Consider the following 21,374-nt stretch of genomic DNA (forward strand, 5'->3'; position numbering starts at 1 on the left):
CAGTGCTGCAGAACTCGCAGATCCTTCTTTGTTTCTAAATTCCAGACAGGTTGACATTGTGTTTCCCTCCCTGGCCTTGCTGGGACATGGCAGCTGTGAGTGTGGCCCTCCAGCTATCTGCACAGGGGTCTGTACCCCCGCCTTCCAATCTCTCTCTTCTCCCCGGTAGAACTGCGATGACAACAGGCTGTTCTTTCGCAGCAGAGTCTGAGAGGGTGTTATTATTTCTCAGCGAGGGCCTTGGTGACTCACAGGCAGGAATGCAAGGCTGGCGGCCTGACCCGGAACAGTCTGTGCAGAACGGCGCGAGCTCAGCGTGCACACAGCACCCTCGCACGCCCCTTTGGAGGCAGGTGTGTGCGTTTCCACTGCCCTCGTCTTCCTGTGAGCTGTGCGCACGTGTGCTTGATTTGACAGCGCTTGAAATGTGTTTCCCATTTTGACGCGTTTAAGCGTAAGCTTTAGAAGAAATTTGTCATCTCCGTTGGAGAGAACGAATGTGCTCATTACAGTATCTGCTACAGAAGCAGAGTTAGTTGTTGGAATTGCAGTGGTAGTTGGGAAGGTTGCTAAAACTTGGGGCTGGAACTGACTCATACCCTGCAAGACACTAGTGCTACAAGTTTCTATGGTCCGGTTGCTTTTTGGATAGTGACACCTGGTGGTGGGAAATCATATCGACCTAGTCAGCAGTCTCCTGTTTTCAATAGGTGATGCATCCTGAGCTATTAACGCGGTGCACAGCCGGTCACTGCAGATCACCAGCATACACAAAACGATCTGACTGAAATTCTGCAAAATCCGGCAAGTAAGATGCAGGATTCATTTCAGAAGCAGTTTCAAACTGGAATGCGCGTTGAAGAGATGAATAGAAAGGTAGCCTGGATAGAAATATGTAGAAAGGAGAACTGGGGCAAGGAAACAGTCCTTCCCACCGAGCCAGTTACATTTTGTAACTGTTTAGCAAGCCCATGGGCCTCCACCCTGAGCCTTTGGAGTCTTCCGTCCAATCCAGTGCCTTCCGACGCCAACGACCTGCTGTACGGCAGTGAAGTGTTTCTGTGCCGAGCTGCCCTGCTTTAGAAATCAGGCCATTGTGGCGCCAGGCTCTTAGTTCAGTGATCCCAGGCTGTGATCCGCGGTGTGGCAGTCCAGCAGTGTTTAAAGGCTCCCTTTAAGGCAGATCATTAAGAGCACAAAAGAGGTTACAGACCAGAGGGGGCAATATGGCCCATCTTGCTCTTTTGGTCGCTGGTAGCTTAATGAACCGAGACCCGCGCCTACCCATTCGTTAAAGGAAGCCGATCTCCACCACCTGCCTGGCGCTGGGGTTTCACACTCCCACACTTTCCACTCGGGGCTGATCCAGCCAGCGTCCTTCTTCGGCTGAGAGGAAACAAATGGCAAGCCCGGCTCGGCCGACCTGCTGTCCGGGGAGCTGCTGTGTCTCGCACACAGACCCAGGGCCCATCAGCCGATCGGTCCTGCAAACCGCTGGTCCTGCCTGCATCCGTCCGAAGGCGAAGCTCTCTGCAGTTGCGCTAAGGAGCTGTGAGAGTGGCTGTCCAGCTGCTTTGCAGAGAGTCTTATCAAGCACTTCAGTTGATACCACAGTGTTTCCAGCTGCCTAACCCTTCAGCAGCCATGATCACGCTGCTGAAGCCACCGAGTCCATCTGGGGTGCACCGACCCCCCCCTCCCCAGCAGACAAAGGGAAGGAGGCCTGAGCTCCGGGCGGGGGGCTGTGCAGCCTCTTGGAATGGCCCTTCTGCAGCGACAGCCCACGCGGGATCTCCCGGCCGACCAGTTGACCGCGCTGTACTCATATCTGTCCCAATTCTCCGGACTCAAATCGTGCTTTAATCATTAAACCGCCGAGTGTAACACAGGGAACTTCCTGTCCACCCCCCCCCCCCCCACCCCCAACCCCCCCCATCATTTATTTTGTACGCAGCTGTTCGGCCTCTTCAAAAAAAATCCAAAATCCTACTGTACTTTTCTAGCGGTCTGGGTCTGCGTCTGCCTGTGTCTCTCGGCCTGCTTGTGTCGGTCTAATCTGTGCAGTCAGAGCTGTCCTGCATCAGGGTCAGGGCTGGGTGCGTTTTTTGTGTAGCCCACTGAGGCTGTGATAGCCAGGAGCACCTCTCTGCCTCACAGCACCAATTACTGGTGCATTTATCCCCCAGCATCTCCCTGCCTCCCAGCCTTACAGGCACTCTGAGTTATAACAGCTGTTTGTGGGTGGCTGGAAAATTGATGCAGCCGTTGAGAGAGAGAGAGAGAGAGAGATGGAGGGGGACGAGAGTGAGAGAGTGGCAGAGAGAGAGAGAGAGAAACTGGGAGAAAGATGGAACGGAGGAGAAGTAGGGGGAGGGAGGGAGAAAAGTGGGGGTTACTGAGAGAGAACGAGGGAAGGGAATTAAGGAGAATGATGGGCGCGTGGAGGGGAGAGGGGTGACAGAGACAGACAGCACAGAGGCAGAGGTGAGGAGAGAGAGGCGAAGGCAGGGGGGTGATGATGGAGCAGAGGACCAAAAATAGGGAAAAGAGTCAGAGACGCTCGGGGGGGGGGAGTGAGGAGGAGGAGTGGTGAAGATGGAAAAAGAGCTCTGGGAGAAAAAGAAAGCAAGGAAGAATGAGGGTGAGCGAGCTGGAGAAATAAATGGAAGAGTAGAAAGAACCAGCAGCAGTTTTTTTTTTTTGCAGTCCCAGAGCTTCAGGGAGAGATCAATAACTAATTTCAGTGCTGAGCTGCAGTCAGACTGTTTTCCAATAAGCGCTGGACATAACGAGTGAGCTGAATAGCTGCACTCTCTCACTCTCTCTCCCCTTCTGCCTCTCTTTCTCTGTCTCTCAGGAGCCGGGCTAGTTATGGCTGGATCAATTGAGCACAGAGCCGGGTCTGAGATGAGATCTGGGCTCTGCAAGCCAGTTCTGCACACCACAGTGTGGGCGCACAGTGCTGTACATCACAGTCATTCTGGCTCACTGCAGCTTCACTGCACTAAAATACAAGTGTGTGTGTGTGTCTGTGTGTGTCCATATGCAGGCTTATGTTGAAATTCTCCTGCATTGACTGTTTGAAGACAAAAATGTGCTCCTGCATGATACTAAAGAACCAGCTCTTTTATTATAATAATAATAATAATAATAATAATTGCTTACACTTATATAGTGCTTTTCTGGACTCTCCACTCAAAGCGCTTTACAGGTAATAGGGACTCCCCTCCTCCACCACCAATGTGCCGGGCAATGATGGTGGCTCAAGCAGTCATGTGGCTTTGTTTTCTGGGCAGGTCTGATCCTACAGACCGGGCTGGATCGGCGCCTCGGGTTCGAATAGCGCTCACTCTGCTGAGGGCAAAGAGTCCTCATCGTTGCAAAGAGAAAGGGTGGTGATTTGCAGGCTTTTCTTCATCACTTTCAATGAAATATACAACATGTGGGCAGTATGGCGGCGCAGTGGATAAGTCTTGCTGCCCTGGGGCCCCTGGGTTTGATTCCAGACCTGGGGCGGTATCTGCGCAGTTTGCATGTTCTCCCCATGTTTGCTCTGGTTTCCTCCCACAGTCCAAAGACACACTAGTGGGTTAATAGGCTCCTAGGAAAATTGGCCTTGGGGTGCAAGTGTGTGTGTGTGTTTTTGTGTTTCTGTACCCCGAGATGAACTGGTGTCCCATCCAGGGTGTGCCCTGCCTTTATCCCTGGCACTCGCTGGGATAGGCTCCAGCTTCCCCGAGACCCTGAACCGGCAGAATCACTTAGGAAATGTATGGATGTAGAAGATACAGGCAGCTGAGCTGTCAAACCACCAGTGGGTAGAGGAGACCCAGTAAACTGTTGAACTGTTGAACTAATTCAGCGAGTAAATCGGTCCCAGTACATCACTCAAGAGCTCTGCTGGAAAACAAGGCAGACGCAGCAGGTCTCCGTGATAAAGGTTGTGGATCCCCGCTCACACTCGGGCCAGCACACGGATTGAGCTCTTTTACCCTGGCAGAGTGGGAGCTACCCCTGCAAAAAAAATGCGCAGTACAGCACAGAGTTAGTTTCATTGTTTTAGGTTGCACTGCTGCTCTCATTCCACTCCAGAGCAAAGCAACCACAGACATTCCCAGACTCAAAGGAATGTCCATTCTGTCGGGGGGGAAAAAGAGCCTGGTCTCAAACGGAGAGGAGACCGGATTCCAAGATTTACAGGCGCTAACAAAGTCAGCCCACTGGTGAAGTGGAGCACGCAGCAGAGGACACGGACACATGTTGAAACTTGCCGGCGGGCTGAGTGAAGACTCTCTTGCCCGCTGCAGCCTCTGTTGTCTGTGCTGCTGGCGGTTTCCACGGCGGTGCGCGCAGCTCTGCAGCTTGCAGTGCCCCCCAAGGGCCCAGTAGATGGCGCTGCCGCGCGAAGCCCCTGGCCGCCTTTCCATGGCGCTGTGCCTGGGGAGAGCTGCGTTGCTCTGACAGGAGCCGGAGAGGAGGGGGGTCAGAGTGCACGTGCATGCTGGTGTCCCCCGTCTCCCTCTCTGTGTGGAAGAGAGGCTGCCATGCGAGACGGAGGCTAGTTTCTTCGAAGGAGAGAGGGGGAGAAAGTGCAAATTGTGCTGTAAGACCCAAACTAAGAGCCAGTTTCTTAATGCATGTGATAATGACAATAATTATGACTATTATCTTTGATGATCTGCATTGAAAAGATGATCTGCATTGAAATCGATGCCTTACGACACCAGCCGACAATCGAGACCTCCCAGACTACAGCCTTCCAGTGCTGTCCGGACGCAAACAGGGGAACGGTGTTTAGGTCTGTTGGCACAGTGAGCCGGTCTCGTCAGGAAACCTGGCTGATCTCAAAGGGGAAGACAGCGTCACGCCTGCGAGCCTGAGTCTTTGTTTGTTAGTTTGTTTCTAGGTGGACAGACATTCACACAGACGGACAGACAGGCACTCAGGTGGACAGACAGACATGTTGCTTCACAGAAGCCTGCAGGGAGGCTGGCAGCAATTCCCTCTTGTTCCTGGGTGCGGCTCCTGTCGCATGTCTGATTTCCTTCCTCAGTTGCGACACCGAAAGGGGAGGGGCACAGCCGCAGGTGTCCTCTGCCTGTTTTGGCGCCAGGAAGCCTGCTGCTCGCGGTACGCTGCTCCTGGAGGAGGCTGGCCTTGGGAATATTGATGAGAAAGTGGGCCATGCATTTTCAACCCAGCCAGCATCCTCCTCGCCACACAGCGTCTGCGCTGCAGGGCGGGGTTCGGGGGCCTCGGCAGGCCTGCTCAGCTCACGCACGCTGCTTCTGCAGAGGGGAAGAGGCGCTAAGGGCTAAAGACCTGATACACCGGGCCTGCAGCAGGCACGTCACAGGCCACAACCCACCTCTCCGCCACCCCCGCCACTGCACACACTCTCACACTCTTACACCCTTATACACACTCGTACACTCACTATCGCTCACTCACACACTCGGGCACTCACTATCGCTCACTCACACACTCGGGCACTCACTATCGCTCACTCACACACTCGGGCACTCACTATCACTCACTCACACACTCGTACACTCACTATCGCTCACTCACACACTCGGGCACTCACTATCACTCACTCACACACTTGCACGCTCACACACACTCGTACACTCACTATCACTCACTCACACACTCGCACACTCACACACACTCGTACACTCACTATCACTCACTCACACACTCGGGCACTCGCACACTCACACACACTTGTACACTCACTCTCACTCACACACTTGCTCACTCACACACTCATACACTCACAAACACTCACTCTGACATACACTCACTCTCAGTCACACACCCTCATACACACTCGTACACTCTCACTCACGCTCACTCACACACACACACTCACTCTGACTCATACACTCACACACACTCACTCTCAGTCACACCCTCATACACACTCGTACACTCTCACTCACGCTCACTCACACACACACACTCTGACTCATACACACTCATGCACTCACACACACTCTCACTCACTCCCTCACACTCTCATACACTCACTCCCTCACACTCTCACTCATGCTCATTCACACAAACTCTCGTACACTCTCTCACTCCCTCACACACGCTCATACACACTCATACAAACACTCACTCTCATCACATTGACACCCTCGCGCACACCCATCACATAGACAAACACACACACGCACACTCATAACACACATTCATTCATCTCTCGCACACGTGCACGCACGCTCAGAAACACTCACTCACTCTGCAGGGCCCCAGAACACCGGAGCCACAGTGGAATTATGGAACACTATTCTAAAACCGTGCCAGATTTTATTATATAATAGACCGACACATTTTTTTTTAATGATTCCTCTAAATAATGCAATAAGACCACAGTCGAGATGCAGCTGGGGTTTTTTTTGTGCTGCCCTCCTGACGGATTCCCATCACTCTCGTCTGTTCCAGGGCTGGGCTGCGTGTCCTGCAGGGTGGACCTCACTTGGCTCTGACTGAGAGCCGTGATGCCCGGAGAGGTCACCGGGGGGGGGGGTGGGGGTCACTGACTGGTTGCCCCAAATTTCAGGGGGCAGAAGCAGAAGTGACTGCCCCCTGCTTGGTAGCGTTGAGCTGCACAGCGCCTCGCTGTTCACTCTCGTTCCTCTGCTCTCTTTTCAGTTTTCCGCAACCTTCGTGCAGGGCCTGACGCGGACGCTGGCACAGCAGGGCGGGTGTCTCTGCCGGGACCGTTGCAGTCGACGCGGGGTGAGTGGGCGTTCCGTTCGATTCGTCGGGCCTCTGTGCTGCAAGGAGGGGCCGTCCAGCCCCTGCTCCAGGAGAGCAGGTGGATCTGCCGGCTTTCATTCCAGCTCGACTCCCACCTGCTCGTCGGCACGGATCATCCCCCGGGCCGGACCGGACCGGACCAGCCGAGCCGCTGTTCACTGGCGTGCATCGTGTGCCATCACGAGCCGAGCCGGGCAGGGCGAGAGGGGCACGGTGGGGGGTCCGCGTGTGGACCCTCTTCCGGCACTCTCCCCTCGCTGGGGTGGGATCGGGGAACGCTCGTCAGCCGAGGAAAAGGCTCCCGCTCAGGCCTGCCGCTCCGGAGCTTTCCTGACCTAGAAAAGAGGCCGGGGAGAGGGCGGCGCCTGGGCGGGAGCAGCTGCTTCGCGCGTCAGGGAGCTGGGCGGGCTGGCCGGCCGGCCGGGGAGGAGGGAGGAGGGGGGCGGCACGCTGTCCTATATAATTCTGTCAACACACACAGCCCCTGCGCTCAAAAGGCCTTTGTCTGTCAAAAGAAAATCCAACCGAAGCAGCTCTTAATTTCCCGATTCCACCAGACCAGCCCCTGAAAAACTCACCAGAAAGGATGCGGTTTTTACGGAAAATTCTCTTATCAGTCATTTTCGGAAGGGAGGGGGCTGACGCCGCTGCCCCGGTGTTTTCGCACATGGACGACCCCAGCCCATGCGGTGCAAAGGGTTCTGGGATACCAGGCCAACTCTCGCTCTTGACTTCTGTTGAGCAGCTGAAAGACTGGGCCGGCTGGCCTCATTGTCCAGCGTCCATCCAGCCACTTTCTAACCACCTTGTCCAGATCAGGGTGACGGGGGCAGTGCACACCCGGACAGGGCTCCAGTCCTTCGCGGGACACAGACACAGACACTCACGCCAGGACCACTTTTCCCAGCAGCCAGTTAATCTACCAGCGTGTCTTGGAACGTGGGAGGAAACCAGAGCTCCTGGAGGAAACCCACATTGACATAGGGAGAACGTACAGACTCCACACGGACAGTACCTCAGGTCCAGAATCGAACCCAGGGCACACTGTGAGGCAGTATTACTAAAGACTGTGCCACCATGCCTCCGATCTCCAGTGTCATCTTGCTTAAAGAAAGACAGGGAATTAGCTGGAGCAGCTCCATGTGCCATTTTAACTAGCTCAGTTTTTTTTAACCTGATGCTGATGAGCCAGGCATGTTCAGCTTTCTGATCTTTATCGATTTTAAATATCTGGCTTTGTGAACCTTGAACTTGAAGATGTAGCTCCTGGTCATAAGAAATATTAAGAAACGTTACAAGCCGGAAGAGGCGATTGGGCCCATCTGGTTTGTTTGGCAGTCTGTAGCTAATTATTCCAGGATATCATCCAGCCATTTCTTGAAAGAAGATAGGTTGTTGGCTTCAACAGCGTGGCTTAGGGGCCCGTTCCACACCCCCACAACCCTTTGTGTAAAGTAGTTCCTCCTGTCTGGCTTGGAAGATCTCATCCAGCTGTTTCTTGAAAGGGGCCAGGGGTATCAACTTTAACCACATGGCTGGGCAGCTTGTTCCACACGAACACAACCCTATGTGTTGTGACAGAGAACCAAAAAAGGCCCTTTTACCTTCTGTGTTGAGTTAAAATTTGACTGATCAAAGCCAAAAAGACGTTGAGTATTTGAATGAGGACACTGCCTGAGAGGGACTGTGTTTCTCTTCTCCGTTGTACTGAAGAACCTCACACTTATGTAACATTGTGTCAACAGAGTATTAAAAATATCAGAAATCAATAATTTAATTGGAAATCCTTTTCAGAATAATTATCCTGTGGTTTCAGCGGGAAACAAAAGACAATACAGCGCATACCGCTTTAAATCAAGTGCCGACACATCTTCATTGAAATGTACTGGGCATCATCGTGCAGAGCATTGCACGACTCTGAGTTTTTACAGTACTCTGTAAAAAACTACACATTTACATGAAATAAATAAAACATACATCATATATGTTATGTTATAAAACATACATCAAGTATTTTTCCATGGTATCAATATTGACCAATATTCTGTTGCAAAATGAATGAATTACCACTCATCTGTCTCTTACTTATAGTTTTGGTTTGGAATTAAAACAAATAGCAAAGCAAGACTTCGAAAGTGCAGCTCTCCTTCTTTGTGGTGGGGTATCCTTGCAGGGCCTGACATGCACGAGCAGGGAGAAGGCTGAGTTTAATACCACATGTTCGAAAGAGTGCAGGCAGATTTGCCGTTTCAGCTGTGCTTCATTATTTTTAGGGGGGGTGTCACCCCTCTCTGTGTGACAGAGAGAGAGAGGAAACGGACCCAGAGCTTCCTTTACTTTCTCATATTGCTTGTGCTCTGCTGAGAACAGGCTCTGCCAAGGAAAGACTGTCCTCAGTTTCCATTCTGTTTACTGTGTGAAAGCGCCTGTGTGCCTGTCAGTTTCTGTGTACTCAGCGTGCGTATGTGTTTGTCCGTTTCTGTGTATCCAGTGTGTGTGTTTGTCCGTTTCTGTGTATCCAGTGTGTGTGTTTGTCCGTTTCTGCGTGACCAGTGTGTGTGTTTGTCCGTTTCTGCGTGACCAGTGTGTGTTTGTCCGTTTCTGTGTATCCAGTGTGTGTGTTTGTCCGTTTCTGCGTGACCAGTGTGTGTGTTTGTCCGTTTCTGTGTATCCAGTGTGTGTGTTTGTCCGTTTCTGCGTGACCAGTGTGTGTGTTTGTTCGTTTCTGTGTGATCAGTGTGTGTTTGTTCGTTTCTATGTATGCTGTGTGTGTGTGTGTGTGTGTGCTTGTCAGTTTCTGTGTGTCCAGTGTGTGTGTGTGCTTGTCAGTTTCTCTTTGTCTTTGTCCAGTGTGTGTGTCCTTGTCAGTTTCTTTGTGTTTCAGTTTTTGTGTGCCCAATGTGAGTGTGCTTGTCAGTTTCTCTTTGTCCAGTGTGTGTGCTTGTCAGTTTTTGTGTGCCCAGTGTGTGTGTGTTTGTCAGTCTCTCTTTATCCAGTGTGTGTGTGTTTATCAGTTTCTGTGTGTCCAGTGTATGTGTGTGCTTATCAGTTTCTGTGTGTCAAGTGTGTGTGTTTGTCAGTTTCTGTGTGTCCAGTGTGTGTGTGCTTGTCGGTTTCTGTGTGTCCAGTGTGTGTGTGCTTATTTCTGTTTCTATGTGTTCAAAGTGTGTCTGTATTTCTGAGTGACCTGCAAGTGTGCGTGTTTGTCTTTGTCTGTTTCTGTGTGTCCAGTAAGTGTGTGTGTGTGTGTTTGGGTGTTTCAGTGTGTGTGCGTCTGGACAGGCCCTAGCAAAAAAAAACGTCCGACACACCTTTCAATTGCTTCCTTTCTCTCTGTCCCTTTCCCTCTTCCTCTTCCTATTTATCACTCTCATTCTGCCTCTCCCTCCCTCTCCCGGGCTCAGAGGTGACAGGGGGGGCAGAGGCTATCTGTGTCCTCAAAGCACTGATTGCTGCTGAAATCCTGAATCGATTTGCAGAGACAGGGGAAAACAATAACCGAGGCCGTATCCCCAGCAGGAAAGCCTTATAAAACCTCACACTGATGAAACGTGCAGCTTATTGACTATGACACTTCATAAAGTACATGTGTTCGTTTCAGATTCACTGCCTGTACCTTCTGGTCTAATGTGTAGATTGACTTGCACTCTTTATGCTGTGTGAGATGTTTCGCTCTCAGAAGGTACCGTAGATGATCGCGAGGTACTGTAAGTGTATGGAAATGCGGTTTCCAAGCTCTGCAACCCAACACAATGTGCATATGAACATATATCCGCCCTTATTTATTTAGAAATCACAGATACAAAACAAATCAAGTTCTTATATTTGAAGTTATGCCCGTTCATTTTTCAGTCAGGTGAGTCTTACTAGTTACAATTAGAAGTGATCAGTTCTAGGCATTTTCGGTACGAACTGTTCACAGCACACTTCAAACAGAATCTGCAGGGGTGTCGCAGAAATGCATTATGGGAGAACCCCCCCTGGACAGGGCAAGGATGACTGAAGGTGGAGGCTCAGTGGTCCAGATGTTGAGTTAAAGGCCTCGAAAGCAGGTGGTTCCTGGTTCAAAGCCTGCAGCTGTGCCCCTGACTCCGCTGTGCGTCACCCTGAACAGGTTACTGACTCCCCCTTGTGCTCTGCCCTTCAGAAGAGACATCAAACCAAGGTCTCGCTGTCAGCGGCTCTGCGGCGCCCCCTGTGGATGGCTCAGGTCACTGCCCAGGTCTGGAAGCTGCTTTGGGTAAAAAGCTCTGCTTTGTTATTGTTGTCTTAGAAACCTGTACGGTGTCCTAAAATATTCTGTTTTTCTTGATTAGTTTAAAGTCCGATTTGACAGATGACATTACCTAGATGACAACCCAGTGTTACATTAATAGTTATATGTTGAACTGCAGTCCCAATTTCTTAGACCGCTTATTAAATCTCAGTAACAGAATGAATTCATTTACAGTATAGGGCTAATTTACACATTTCTAATTAAGCACAGATTCGGGAACATTATGACAGTACTGTAGTGCACCATGTTGTTGCAAACCCCTCGTCTCATCACGGGCGAGAGCGAGAGTTCACAGAAATTGTGACGTAAGGCGGCCCTTCCTGCTCACTAGTCACTGTACTGACTGATGTACTGTGATGGACAAGCAGATAAGTACAGATCGTGCAGCAGACATTTCACAGCAGAACTGTTCCAATGTTATCTGCAAGCAGAGTTAACAAGTAAGTAGTATTCGTCTACAAAACCATCTTGAATTTGAGAGCACTATTTCTATTGGATTAAACAAGCTGGAATCATACGCCTGCTTGTTTACAGTGTCACAGGGCCGCTTCACCTCACCGGATGTTTTGTTGCCTCGGTCTGAATCACAGAACCTGCGCAGACCTGGAAATTCAGTCCATTTAGTGATGTAAATCAGAGGTTTTACAAGTTACTGTGCACATTTTAATTTTATTGTGGTTTGAAATGCACTTATTAACGCTGATGCTTTCTAACATCGAAATATAAAAAGAGTGTTACAGCCCCCCTTTAATGAATCCTATGTTATCGATGTTTTATATTAATCCATGAGTTATAAGTAAAACCAACAGTCTGATCCCCGGATAGTGACCCAGTTTGCAAAAGATGGTCCTGGGTACTTCAGTCATTAACTGATCACAATCATTCACTGTCTTTTTAAGTCCTGTTTGTTTACAAATCCGCATTATAAGAATTAAGTAACTTTTCTGTTAAACAGAGCTCAATCCAGTTGAAATCGCCAGGCTCACAGATACCCCGTTTGCTTTCATTAGATATAACCTTGATTCGCTCGTTAGGTTCACAAATCAAGGTGCTGGCTGTGTTTGTGAAGATGACGTAGGGGTTGGGGTTTTCATGTTAATTCGGCGATGTTTTGGACATGTTTTAAAAGCTACTTGAGGAGCTCATAGTTACAGTGCTCTACAAAAGCACTGGCACAGCACAGTGACAGCTGTTATGTTTGGATTCAAGTGAAGCAGTCTGATCATAATTCTGAATTAATCCAAGCATATATTAATCATATTAGAAGAAAGGTTGTGTTCAACCTCAGATCTCAGATTTAAATCTCTCTAAGTAGCATTTTACACTCTGAAGAAAAAAGTGACATCATAGCACCCTGAAAAACAGGCAAGATGGCTGTGGCAGTATGATTGGCCAGCAGTTATATTGCCCTGCAACACACAGCTGGTAGCCCCACTGAAGTATGCCTTTGAAGCTCAGCAGGTGTGAGCCTGGTCAGTACCTAGATGGGAGACCTTTTGGGAAGGTTGTTGCTGGAAGAGGTGTCAGTGGGGCCAGCAGGGGGCGCTCACCCTCCAGTCTGTGTGGGTCCTAATGCCCCAGTATAGTGATGGGGACACTATTCTGTAAAACGACGCCGTCCTGCAGAAGGGACATAAATCCGAGGTCCTGACTCTCTTTGGTCATTAAAAATCCCAGGGTGTTTCTCAAAAAGAGTAGGGGTGTTACCCCGAAGTCCTGGCCCAATTTCCCCCTGGCCTTTACCAATCATGGTTCTTCTGGGCACTGGGAATAATTGGGTTGAACACAAAGTGTGTTTTTTGTTCTAATATGATCAAATGTATGCATGGGATTGCACTATAAGATGTTGTATATGTTATTGTACCTGTCATATTATTTTTAAGATTAGAAATTGGCTGTAAAGCTTCAAGAAGAGTTTGACTGCAGTCCCAGTACTTTCTGAGGGCACTGTATATTTGTCAAGTTTCAAGTTGATATAACACAGGTGTGTTCATGGAGGTTTTATATTGTACTTTTACTATCTTCTGGATTCATTTTTAAAAATACAGTAACTGAGTCTTTATGTGCCTCTCTGTTTCTCTCTCCATCTTTCCTTCCCCCTGTATTCCTGTCTCTCTCCTCTCTCTCTGTTCCTGTCCCTCTCTCCTCTCTCTGTTCCTGTCTGTCTCTCTCCTCTCTCTCTGTTCCTGTCTGTCTCTCTCTCTCCTCTCTCTCTGTTCCTGTCCATCTTTCTCCTCTCTCTCTGTTCCTGTCCATCTCTCTCCCCTCTCTCTCTGCTCCTCTCTTTCTTCTCTCTCTGTCCCTGCCTTTCTCCTCCCCCCGTCTCTCGGCATGATGCCATTGTGTTGGTGCTGAGCTGGCAGCTCTGTGCTCTGCTCCCTGTGTCACCTTTCCCCGCCAGCTGCTGCTGGCTCTGGCCTGTCACACACACAGGCTCTCGGGGAGGAGCTGCGATACCGGGGTAAACGTGCGACACTACAGTACGCTGTCTGGATCAATACACGAGTCATGTCTGTGTTCTTTGTACTTTCCAAAATGAATGAGACACAAAGGCTTTTACACAAAGCTTGTCATGTTAAAAGACGGTGCTTCTAGAATTCTTAGTAGTGGTGAATTCCTAGCGGAAGTGGTTATTATATCAGTTCACGCTCACAGGCTGCTGCACCAGAACCATCAGCTGAGTCTGTAGTTCAGTAGTTTGGTCAAATTCTAAATAAGACAAAATGAGCTGACGGATGTATATATATATAATATTACATATAACAAATGTATATAAAGGACAAATAAAGGGATAACGTCCTTAATGCTTTGGCATGTGACAACCCCATCTTGCTTACTAGGAATGAACCAGGGAGGCAGCAGTCAGGGTGCAGCTGGGCTGGAGAAGGAGGCTGGGAAGATGTGTGCAGAGCTGTGGGTGGCCCAGCCAGCAAGCGGGTGTTTCTACGCAGGACAGCGGAAGCGTGAGTGATATTTGACCTCCTCCTGCCCCTCTGTTAAATACGTTGATTAGCAGCAGAAACAGTATGGTTTGAGTGTGTCCCAGTGATCGACTCCACTGTGTCCTCGGCATTAACTAACACCAGATCAGAATAATTTTCTGCCGTCTTCCGATCTATGCATTTAAACGAGAGAGCTGACAAACGAGAGCAGGCCAAAGGAACCCATCTAGCCCGTTTGGCAGTGAGTAGTTCATTGATCCCAGTCGAACCAAGGTATCGGCTTCCCTATTGTATTGTATAAGGAATGCAATACAAAGCAAATACACCACAAGTGGGTGACCATGGGTTTTTGTCATTGTTTCATTGGCTTGCTGAGGTCTACACCAGTTCCCCAGCCCTGGTCCTGTCGACTAGTTTGTGCACCAGCTGGTATTTTTGGTTTTCTGTTTGGGGGATATATGCAGATTTGTTTCAGCTGTTTAAGGGTCATATGGGATTTGTCATTGATGCCAAGTTTGTACCCATTTCTTAGTCTCAGATCTGCCCCCATTCAGGTGTGCTGTCTGAAATGTAACCAATTGGACCTCTACAGAAGGAAAAACGGTAAGGGCGTGGCAGGTGTGTCACTCACGTTGTGGGCGTGTCATTGTGTGTCACTCCCATTGTGGGCGTGTCAGACACGACGCCACTCCCATTGTGAGCGTTTGGATAATACCATTCCCGGTGTGGGCGTGTCTGATAGCGTGGTTATCACCTGTGCCTGTTCATCATCAGCCAATCCAGAAGTAAGATCCGAGTCAGCAATAAAGGCCAACAAAGTTGAGGAGAGGCAGCGTGAAAATCTGAGTGCTGAAGCTGTTGAAAGTTCAAGGAGTTCAATAAAAGTCGAAGTAAACAAGCAAGCGGGTCAAGTTAGCGCTGGAGACATAGATCTCGGCTGGAATTAAATCACGCAGACTGTTCCTCCAGGATCAGAGCTGGGAAACATGGTCTCTGCAGCATCAGAAGGAGGAACTTCGTGGGCAGTGCAGCCCTCAGCAGTGACCGCGAATACTGTAGCAGGGCAGAGCCGAAATAGCGCGCTATTGGTGGGCTGGAGAACACCGCTGTTTCGCAGTCTGACAACTGTTGGTGCAGCCCACCACGGGCTCTGCGTTTCTTGAGTTTTTTCTTCCTGAGGAAGGCGCCCTGAGGGTCCAGTATTCGTGAGACCTGCCCTCAGTGCACTGCTGCTGAAACCAATAGTGTACGAGAGCTCCGATGTCGGAGTATTGAAACATCTCGCTGTTTTAAAAACCCACCCTCTTGTCTCGCATTGTTTAATAGTGCGATTGCCGGTTTTGAAGGGACGTACCGAGGTGTCTCAGAAGTTTTTTTAAAATCTCCTGTGTCTGGCGGGGCTCTCTGTACCCTTTTTGAACATGCAAAACAGTGCTGTTTAACGATTTCTTTTTGGTCGTTTTTTTTTGGGGGGTGGGGTTAATAAGTCTCCTGAGCTGCTTAAAACTAAGAACAAAATGCAGTGTGCAAAACGGGAGACCTGCGAGGCTTGGGAGTTGTGGTGAAGCTGAGGAAAGCGCTCTCTCTCCCTTGTTCGGGGAGGGAGAATCTGAATATATCTAGCCCATCGTCCTCGGAAATAAACCTGACGCAGCTCTGAAACCCTGTATTCAGCTCAGATTGATATAAATCGGTCGAGCAGCGACCTTGCGTTGTTACCAGTTTGCTGTGTAACGCTGCCCCCCACTGGATCCTCTGTCGCAGTACGTCCTGTGCCATGTTTTAAACGAATCCCATCAATACACAGAGACGCGTGAGGGCTGGTTATATGGACACGTACCGTTAGACCGGTGCGTCAGTCCGTGTTGCACTACCGAAGCTGTCCACCAGGGGGACACCTGCGCCTGTGCGAGGCGGATTTTTCCACCAAATCTTGTGCTCCGAAAGCCCAAGTAAAACAGCTTGATTAAAAAAAAAAGTAAATGGATTTGTGAAGGGCAAAACACCAGATCGAAATAAACCTCGGCTGTAATCGCAGGGTTAGGCTTCACACTTTTGTTTCTCTCTTTACGTGGGCTCCTTAGGAACGTGATCAGTAGAAATACGTCTTTTGATCATTAATAAAAGTCGCCAGAGTCGAAATAAACTTCTCCTTGTTTTTTTTTTAGCTAAAGAAAATGGTCTTGTATGCGCCCTCTACTGCCCTAAAGATGCACAAGACTCTCCAGTTTTTAAAGTTTCACGTTAGTTCTTAATCCTTTTAGTCCTTATATATTCACTGTACTTTCTTGGTCCGAGTCCTGAATACCTCCGAGTTTCACACAAGGGATAAAAAAATGGACGTTTCTCATCTTTAAATAAACCTTTTGTGTGGTTTTTTTTAAAAAAAAAACTCCCTAAAACTCTCAAAGCCCGCTTGCCTGTGTATTTTGGAAGGTGCAACATTGCCACCTCGTGGTTACTGTCGGGCTTGGCAGCCGGGCGCGAAGGGCGCTCCCCAGAGAGACGGGCTCTCTCTGGGCTCGATCCTGCTAGACAGCAACTCCGCACGGTGGCGAAGACCAAGCTTAAACTGGGGAATTAATAAATATATATATATATCTTTTTAAAATACGGTGAAAGTCTTCTTTTCAATGCATGAACCAAGAACGTGGATTGTTGCTTTGAATCTATTTGATCATCAGTTGTAAAGGTCTGTATGTTCACCCCCTTTAATTGTATTTTTGAGACCGCAGAAGAGGCAGCTCCCTTTAGCTTCTGGGCCCCAGTAGAAAATGCGCTTTCCTGTCTTCCCCGGTGTGAGACTCGGTTTCCTCCCAATCCGGCGCCGGTACCGGCTCAGTGTGCCCGTCTGCCGGAGTACTTTCCAGAACCGAACCGGCCAGACACCCAGCGGACCGGGCTGTAGGCGCAGGCCCCTCCAAAAACTACACATCTATCCGGCTCCGGCGAGCCTCGGCGTTGCCTGGCAACGGAGCGGGGGTGGTGGTGGTGGGGTCCCAGCACAGCAAGTTGCTGATGCGCTTTATTCTCAATCCCGGTCGATTATTTCGGTTTAGTACAGTATGCAATGACCGAGTATTATTAAGGTAACAAATCAGTCTCTTTTCCCACCCGTCCTCCGTTGTAATCACGGCCATATGATTACATCAGAGCGGAGCGGGGGCTCTGTGGCTCAGGATCTGCGCCTGTGGCTGGGAGGTTGCCGGTTCAAATCCTGCAGCCGGCAGAGGAATCCTACTCTGTTGGGCCCCTGAGCCAGGCCCTTCACCCCAGCTGCTCCAGGGGCGCTGTATAAATGGCTGACCCTGCGCTCTGACCCCCAGCTTCTCTGCCTGTCTGTGTGTCTCATGGAGAGCAAGCTGGGGTCTGCGAAAAGACAAATTCCTAATGCAAGAAATTGTATAGGGCCGATAAAGTGATCTGATCTTGTATAACCCGAGAAGGACAGGTTTGTTGCTGTACGGTTACGACAGCGCGGTGCACTTAGTCGATATGTCACCGTTTACAATTTTATTAAAAGATGTTTTTGCCGGATTCTTTAAAAACGTGGTTGCCGTAGTGCTGTGGACACCGAGTATGCACATGTCCTGGTGTCGGCGGCCGGGCTGTGCTGCCGTCTCCTGTCCCGGAGCAGAAGGCGAGATCAGTGCGCTCCTGAACTGGTGTCCCTTTTAATATCTGGGATCATGTCGGAGACCACACGCGGTACAGACCTGGCTGGGGTTAGGGATTAAAGAGAACCCCTTGTCTTTTCTCCCAAAGTCAATCTCTCATGTTCTGATACACTTCGGATGTCATTTTCCTTTTCTCTGTCAACTCTAAAACGATTACTACCACGGAAACAAATTTGAAAGAGATAAAAAAAATATGCATGATTTTGTTTTTTTAACGAAGACAGGGCACGAAGGGTCAATTGCAGCGAACTGAGAGGAGCGGACTAACAGGAGTTCAGCCCGTGCTTAGCACGCAGCTGCGGTTTAAACGTGTGCTGCACCTTCAGACCGATTGCAACGAACTTGGCCGCTGTTTTCAGTCCGCAGCGCCGTACTAAACCAGTTCTCCATCGCAACGAGCACAGAGTATCAGCTGCTGTCCTTTAGTGGTGACTGAAGTAGCGGACTAACTTAAACCACCTATTCATATGGTTTAAGCAATTTAGTACCGTACTTGGCGTAACGCTAGATCGCATTAAAAGGAAATAATATCGTCATTACGTACTGAATTCATGCATCCGTCGCTTGGAAAATTATTGCAATATTTAACTCAAATGTCTTAACACTTATACCACATTTATTGATATTGAAGTTTAATAAGTGTGTATTAACAGAAGTGTCATTGACTAATAATTACATTTCATGTCTATCATTATTACTTGGGGTGAATTTGAAGATATCCTAGGGAGTGAAGAGAACAGGACTTAAGCAAACAGTTATATAAATGGAGCGAGAGCTTTTAAATGTGTTCTTTAAAATATGGGAGTTAACTGAATAGATTTATTAAATAGTTTATTGTGGTTATCAGAGGAAAGCAGGGATAATGAGGAAATGGACGGTACAGAGAGTAATATCTGTAGGCAGATGCAAGCATACGGTAAAGAAAAAAACTAAACTTAAGAGTGATTATTTATGATAGTTCTCCGGACCACTGTCCCACGGTTTAGCAGAGCAACACGCCTGTGAGTTCTAACCCCATTTTGAAAGGAAGATGTTGGAACTGACTACAGAAGAACTTCATTTGAAACGTACTAAAGCTCCTGCAGACACAGGAGGAGAGAGAGAGAGGCTTATTTCAAGAGAAAAGGCAACACCGTGGTAAAGAAATGTATTAACTTTAAAAATAGAAACGCTGTGAAGGCCAGAGGAACCATAAACGTTTCTTTTTTTGTTGTTTTGCTCAAGTCATTTTATAAGTTTAATTTCCAGTTCTGTTAAAAAGAAAACTGTTAACTTTACTGGTTTTTAGTTGGCGTCTTTTGTGACGCTTTAGCAGTAGCGATGTGTTGGCTTGTTGGTCCGGAGTGTCTTGTTAAAGGACATTTAAGCCGCAATAGTACAGCCGCGTCCTGTTCCAAACGCGCAGCTGCGATGCTCGTGTGTTTAATGAGAATCTCATTAATAACCACGTACCCTCATCCGGCAAATCGTAGCCTAAACGCAGTTCTCAAATTAAAAACGAACATTTAAATTTGTCAGGACATTTAGTTTAAATGTAGACAAGAAACAGACAAAGTAATAATTGTATATTAACGTGGCCTACGTATTAACCCCACTAATAAAAGATTAATTGAATTGTTCTGATGCACAGGTCTCCGCGAAACCCCTGTATGCAAAGCTGTGTAAATAAATGACTGCAAAAACCATTTACCTCGTACACTATGCAGATTGCCGTCATACTCCTAGTTGCGGCACGCACGATATATAAAAAGCCCCAGGCACTGTGTTAGATGTGTTTTCGACGTTATATATGCGTTCATTAACGTTGTCGATTTTACGGTTGCAATTCAACGTTGATTATACATCGCGGCAGTGTATATATACGTATAGCCGTATTCTCGCCGTGATATATACGTATATTTGACGAATCACTGCCCACCGGGGTCCCCTGAAGTTCGGGCTAATTATTAAAACAACAACACTACCGAACCCTGTGCACCGGATTAAGCTCAAGTCCAACTGCAGTACAGCTTTGTTCCGCACGTTTTTTCGCTGTAATTGAACTCGGAGCTGGAGACGATCTCCGGAAAGTACGGTACTAACTAAACCGCACCTTACTTTAACGTTGCAAGTGCCCCCAAGTGTTTCTTATCAGCCTCCACCCCCCAAAAAAAGGTCAAATAAAAATAAGGAAAAAGAAGCATTGTTTACTGTAGTATTTCAATATTGCCAGCATTACAGAGGCGTCTTGTCATGTTGACAGTTTAAAAGTGTTTTAACGTTTTCGGACTTCTCTGGTGTGATATCGGTACTCGCAATAAACAGGTGCGGTCAAATAAACACTGCGCAGGCCTGCTATGGGGAGGCGGGTTTAAGTCTCTGAATGGTCAGATGTCGCTGAATGACAGTTGTTGGGACCAATCAGATGAGCTCTCGCTAGAGGCCGGTCGATTCGAACCTATAGGGCTCCAGCAGCCATCTTTGTTGCAGAATGTTTTATTTTTACAAACTTGTGGATTTTCATGGTAAAACGGCAAAATGAACGTACTTTTTTCCAGGTAAGGTAACATTTTCTTTATGTATTCTAGCGCATTTGGGGGGTTTTGCGCTTATATTTTGCTGGAGAACCCATAAATTATAGCTATACTTTGGTGCTCCTCTAAGCTGAAACGAGAGATGAATATTGCAATGAAAGGTTCGTTTGCTTTTTGCTGATGTATCTAGTTATGAAACGCAGCTCTGAAAAGCTCAAGTTGTTTTGTGACGTATAGTAGTGTGTTATGTTTCGATTTGGCTGGTGAAAATGTACATATTTCTGTCTTCAGAATTCTACTATCGTCAGAATTACACTAATGTGTTTATTACGAAAATAGCTTCACTGCCGTGAAGACAAACTTAATAGTCGTGTTTGGAGGATATGGCGGATCAATTGTATTTGGGATATTCTGAGAACCTATTTGTTTTACATGCTGTTTCTGGTAAGGAAAACCGTACCGTCGAAAGCAAATACCCCGGTCCGGGCGGACCTGCCGGGCGGGGAGCGGACACGACTCTGATGTGTGGGGCCATGAAGTCCCCAGTGTTTGTAGGGTTTCAGTCCGGGTCCGTTTGAACTTTCTTAGCCTTGAATTTCACGGCTTCACAAGCGAGTGTTTCACCCTCTTCTCTTGTGATTCTGTACGGGCTGTTTGAATGGCTCTCAGGAGACCATGTCCATGTGGAGTCTGCAATTTAACGACTCGGATAGGTTCAGATGCTTGTCCTTTCTTTACTAGCTGTGCTTCCACTGGTACTCGATGACAGGTGAATGAACTGTGTCTTCTCCTAGACGTGAGGCATTGTGCTGGAGATCCTCAACAAAATTCGGGCGTTACATTGCGAAGATTCGGTAGAGCGAGAGAGAAATGCGATGCTTAGTTTTCCTAACAGCTCTTTTTGCATCGCCAGCTGCTCTCTCAGCTAAGCCATCGGGGCTGTGCGTGTTCAGGGCGGTCTTCGATGTGTCGGAAGTGACATGCTTTTGGGAAGTTCCGAAAACACTGGCTGGAACATTGAGTAGCATTGTGGAAATTACTGTGTGCGGTCTTCGTACTGAAAAGTGATGTTTTTGTTTTTATTACAAGTTCTATTGAGAAACTGTTAAGTGCATCCATTTCAAACCAGCCTCCAATCCGGAGTGTAAATATACGAACAGGGGCTAGTGCTGGTTGTTTCACTCGGAGATGTTGG

The 21,374-nt window shown here is 48.4% G+C and overlaps 1 protein-coding gene across 3 annotated transcripts in view; it reads left to right on the forward strand.

The window, feature by feature from the left end:
• The first annotated feature begins 245 nt into the window (after positions 1–245).
• The window catches only part of ntmt1 (N-terminal Xaa-Pro-Lys N-methyltransferase 1), a 32,646-nt gene continuing 11,517 nt past the window's right edge, over positions 246–21,374 (forward strand). Inside the window, exons 1-3 of one of the 3 annotated variants that reach the window (XM_069183589.1) lie at positions 246–353; positions 6,664–6,750; positions 10,919–11,011. In XM_069183589.1, the coding sequence (XP_069039690.1) occupies positions 261–353; positions 6,664–6,750; positions 10,919–11,011 (273 nt within the window). In that variant the 5' untranslated portion in view covers positions 246–260. Of the gene's footprint in view, positions 354–6,663; positions 6,751–10,918; positions 11,012–20,095; positions 20,204–20,596; positions 20,624–21,374 lie in introns of those variants that run through there. The other 2 variants (XM_069183590.1, XM_069183591.1) reach the window with 2 other exon arrangements.

Source organism: Lepisosteus oculatus, chromosome 24, assembly GCF_040954835.1.
Source record: "Lepisosteus oculatus isolate fLepOcu1 chromosome 24, fLepOcu1.hap2, whole genome shotgun sequence".
Taxonomy (NCBI): Eukaryota; Metazoa; Chordata; class Actinopteri; order Semionotiformes; family Lepisosteidae; genus Lepisosteus; species Lepisosteus oculatus.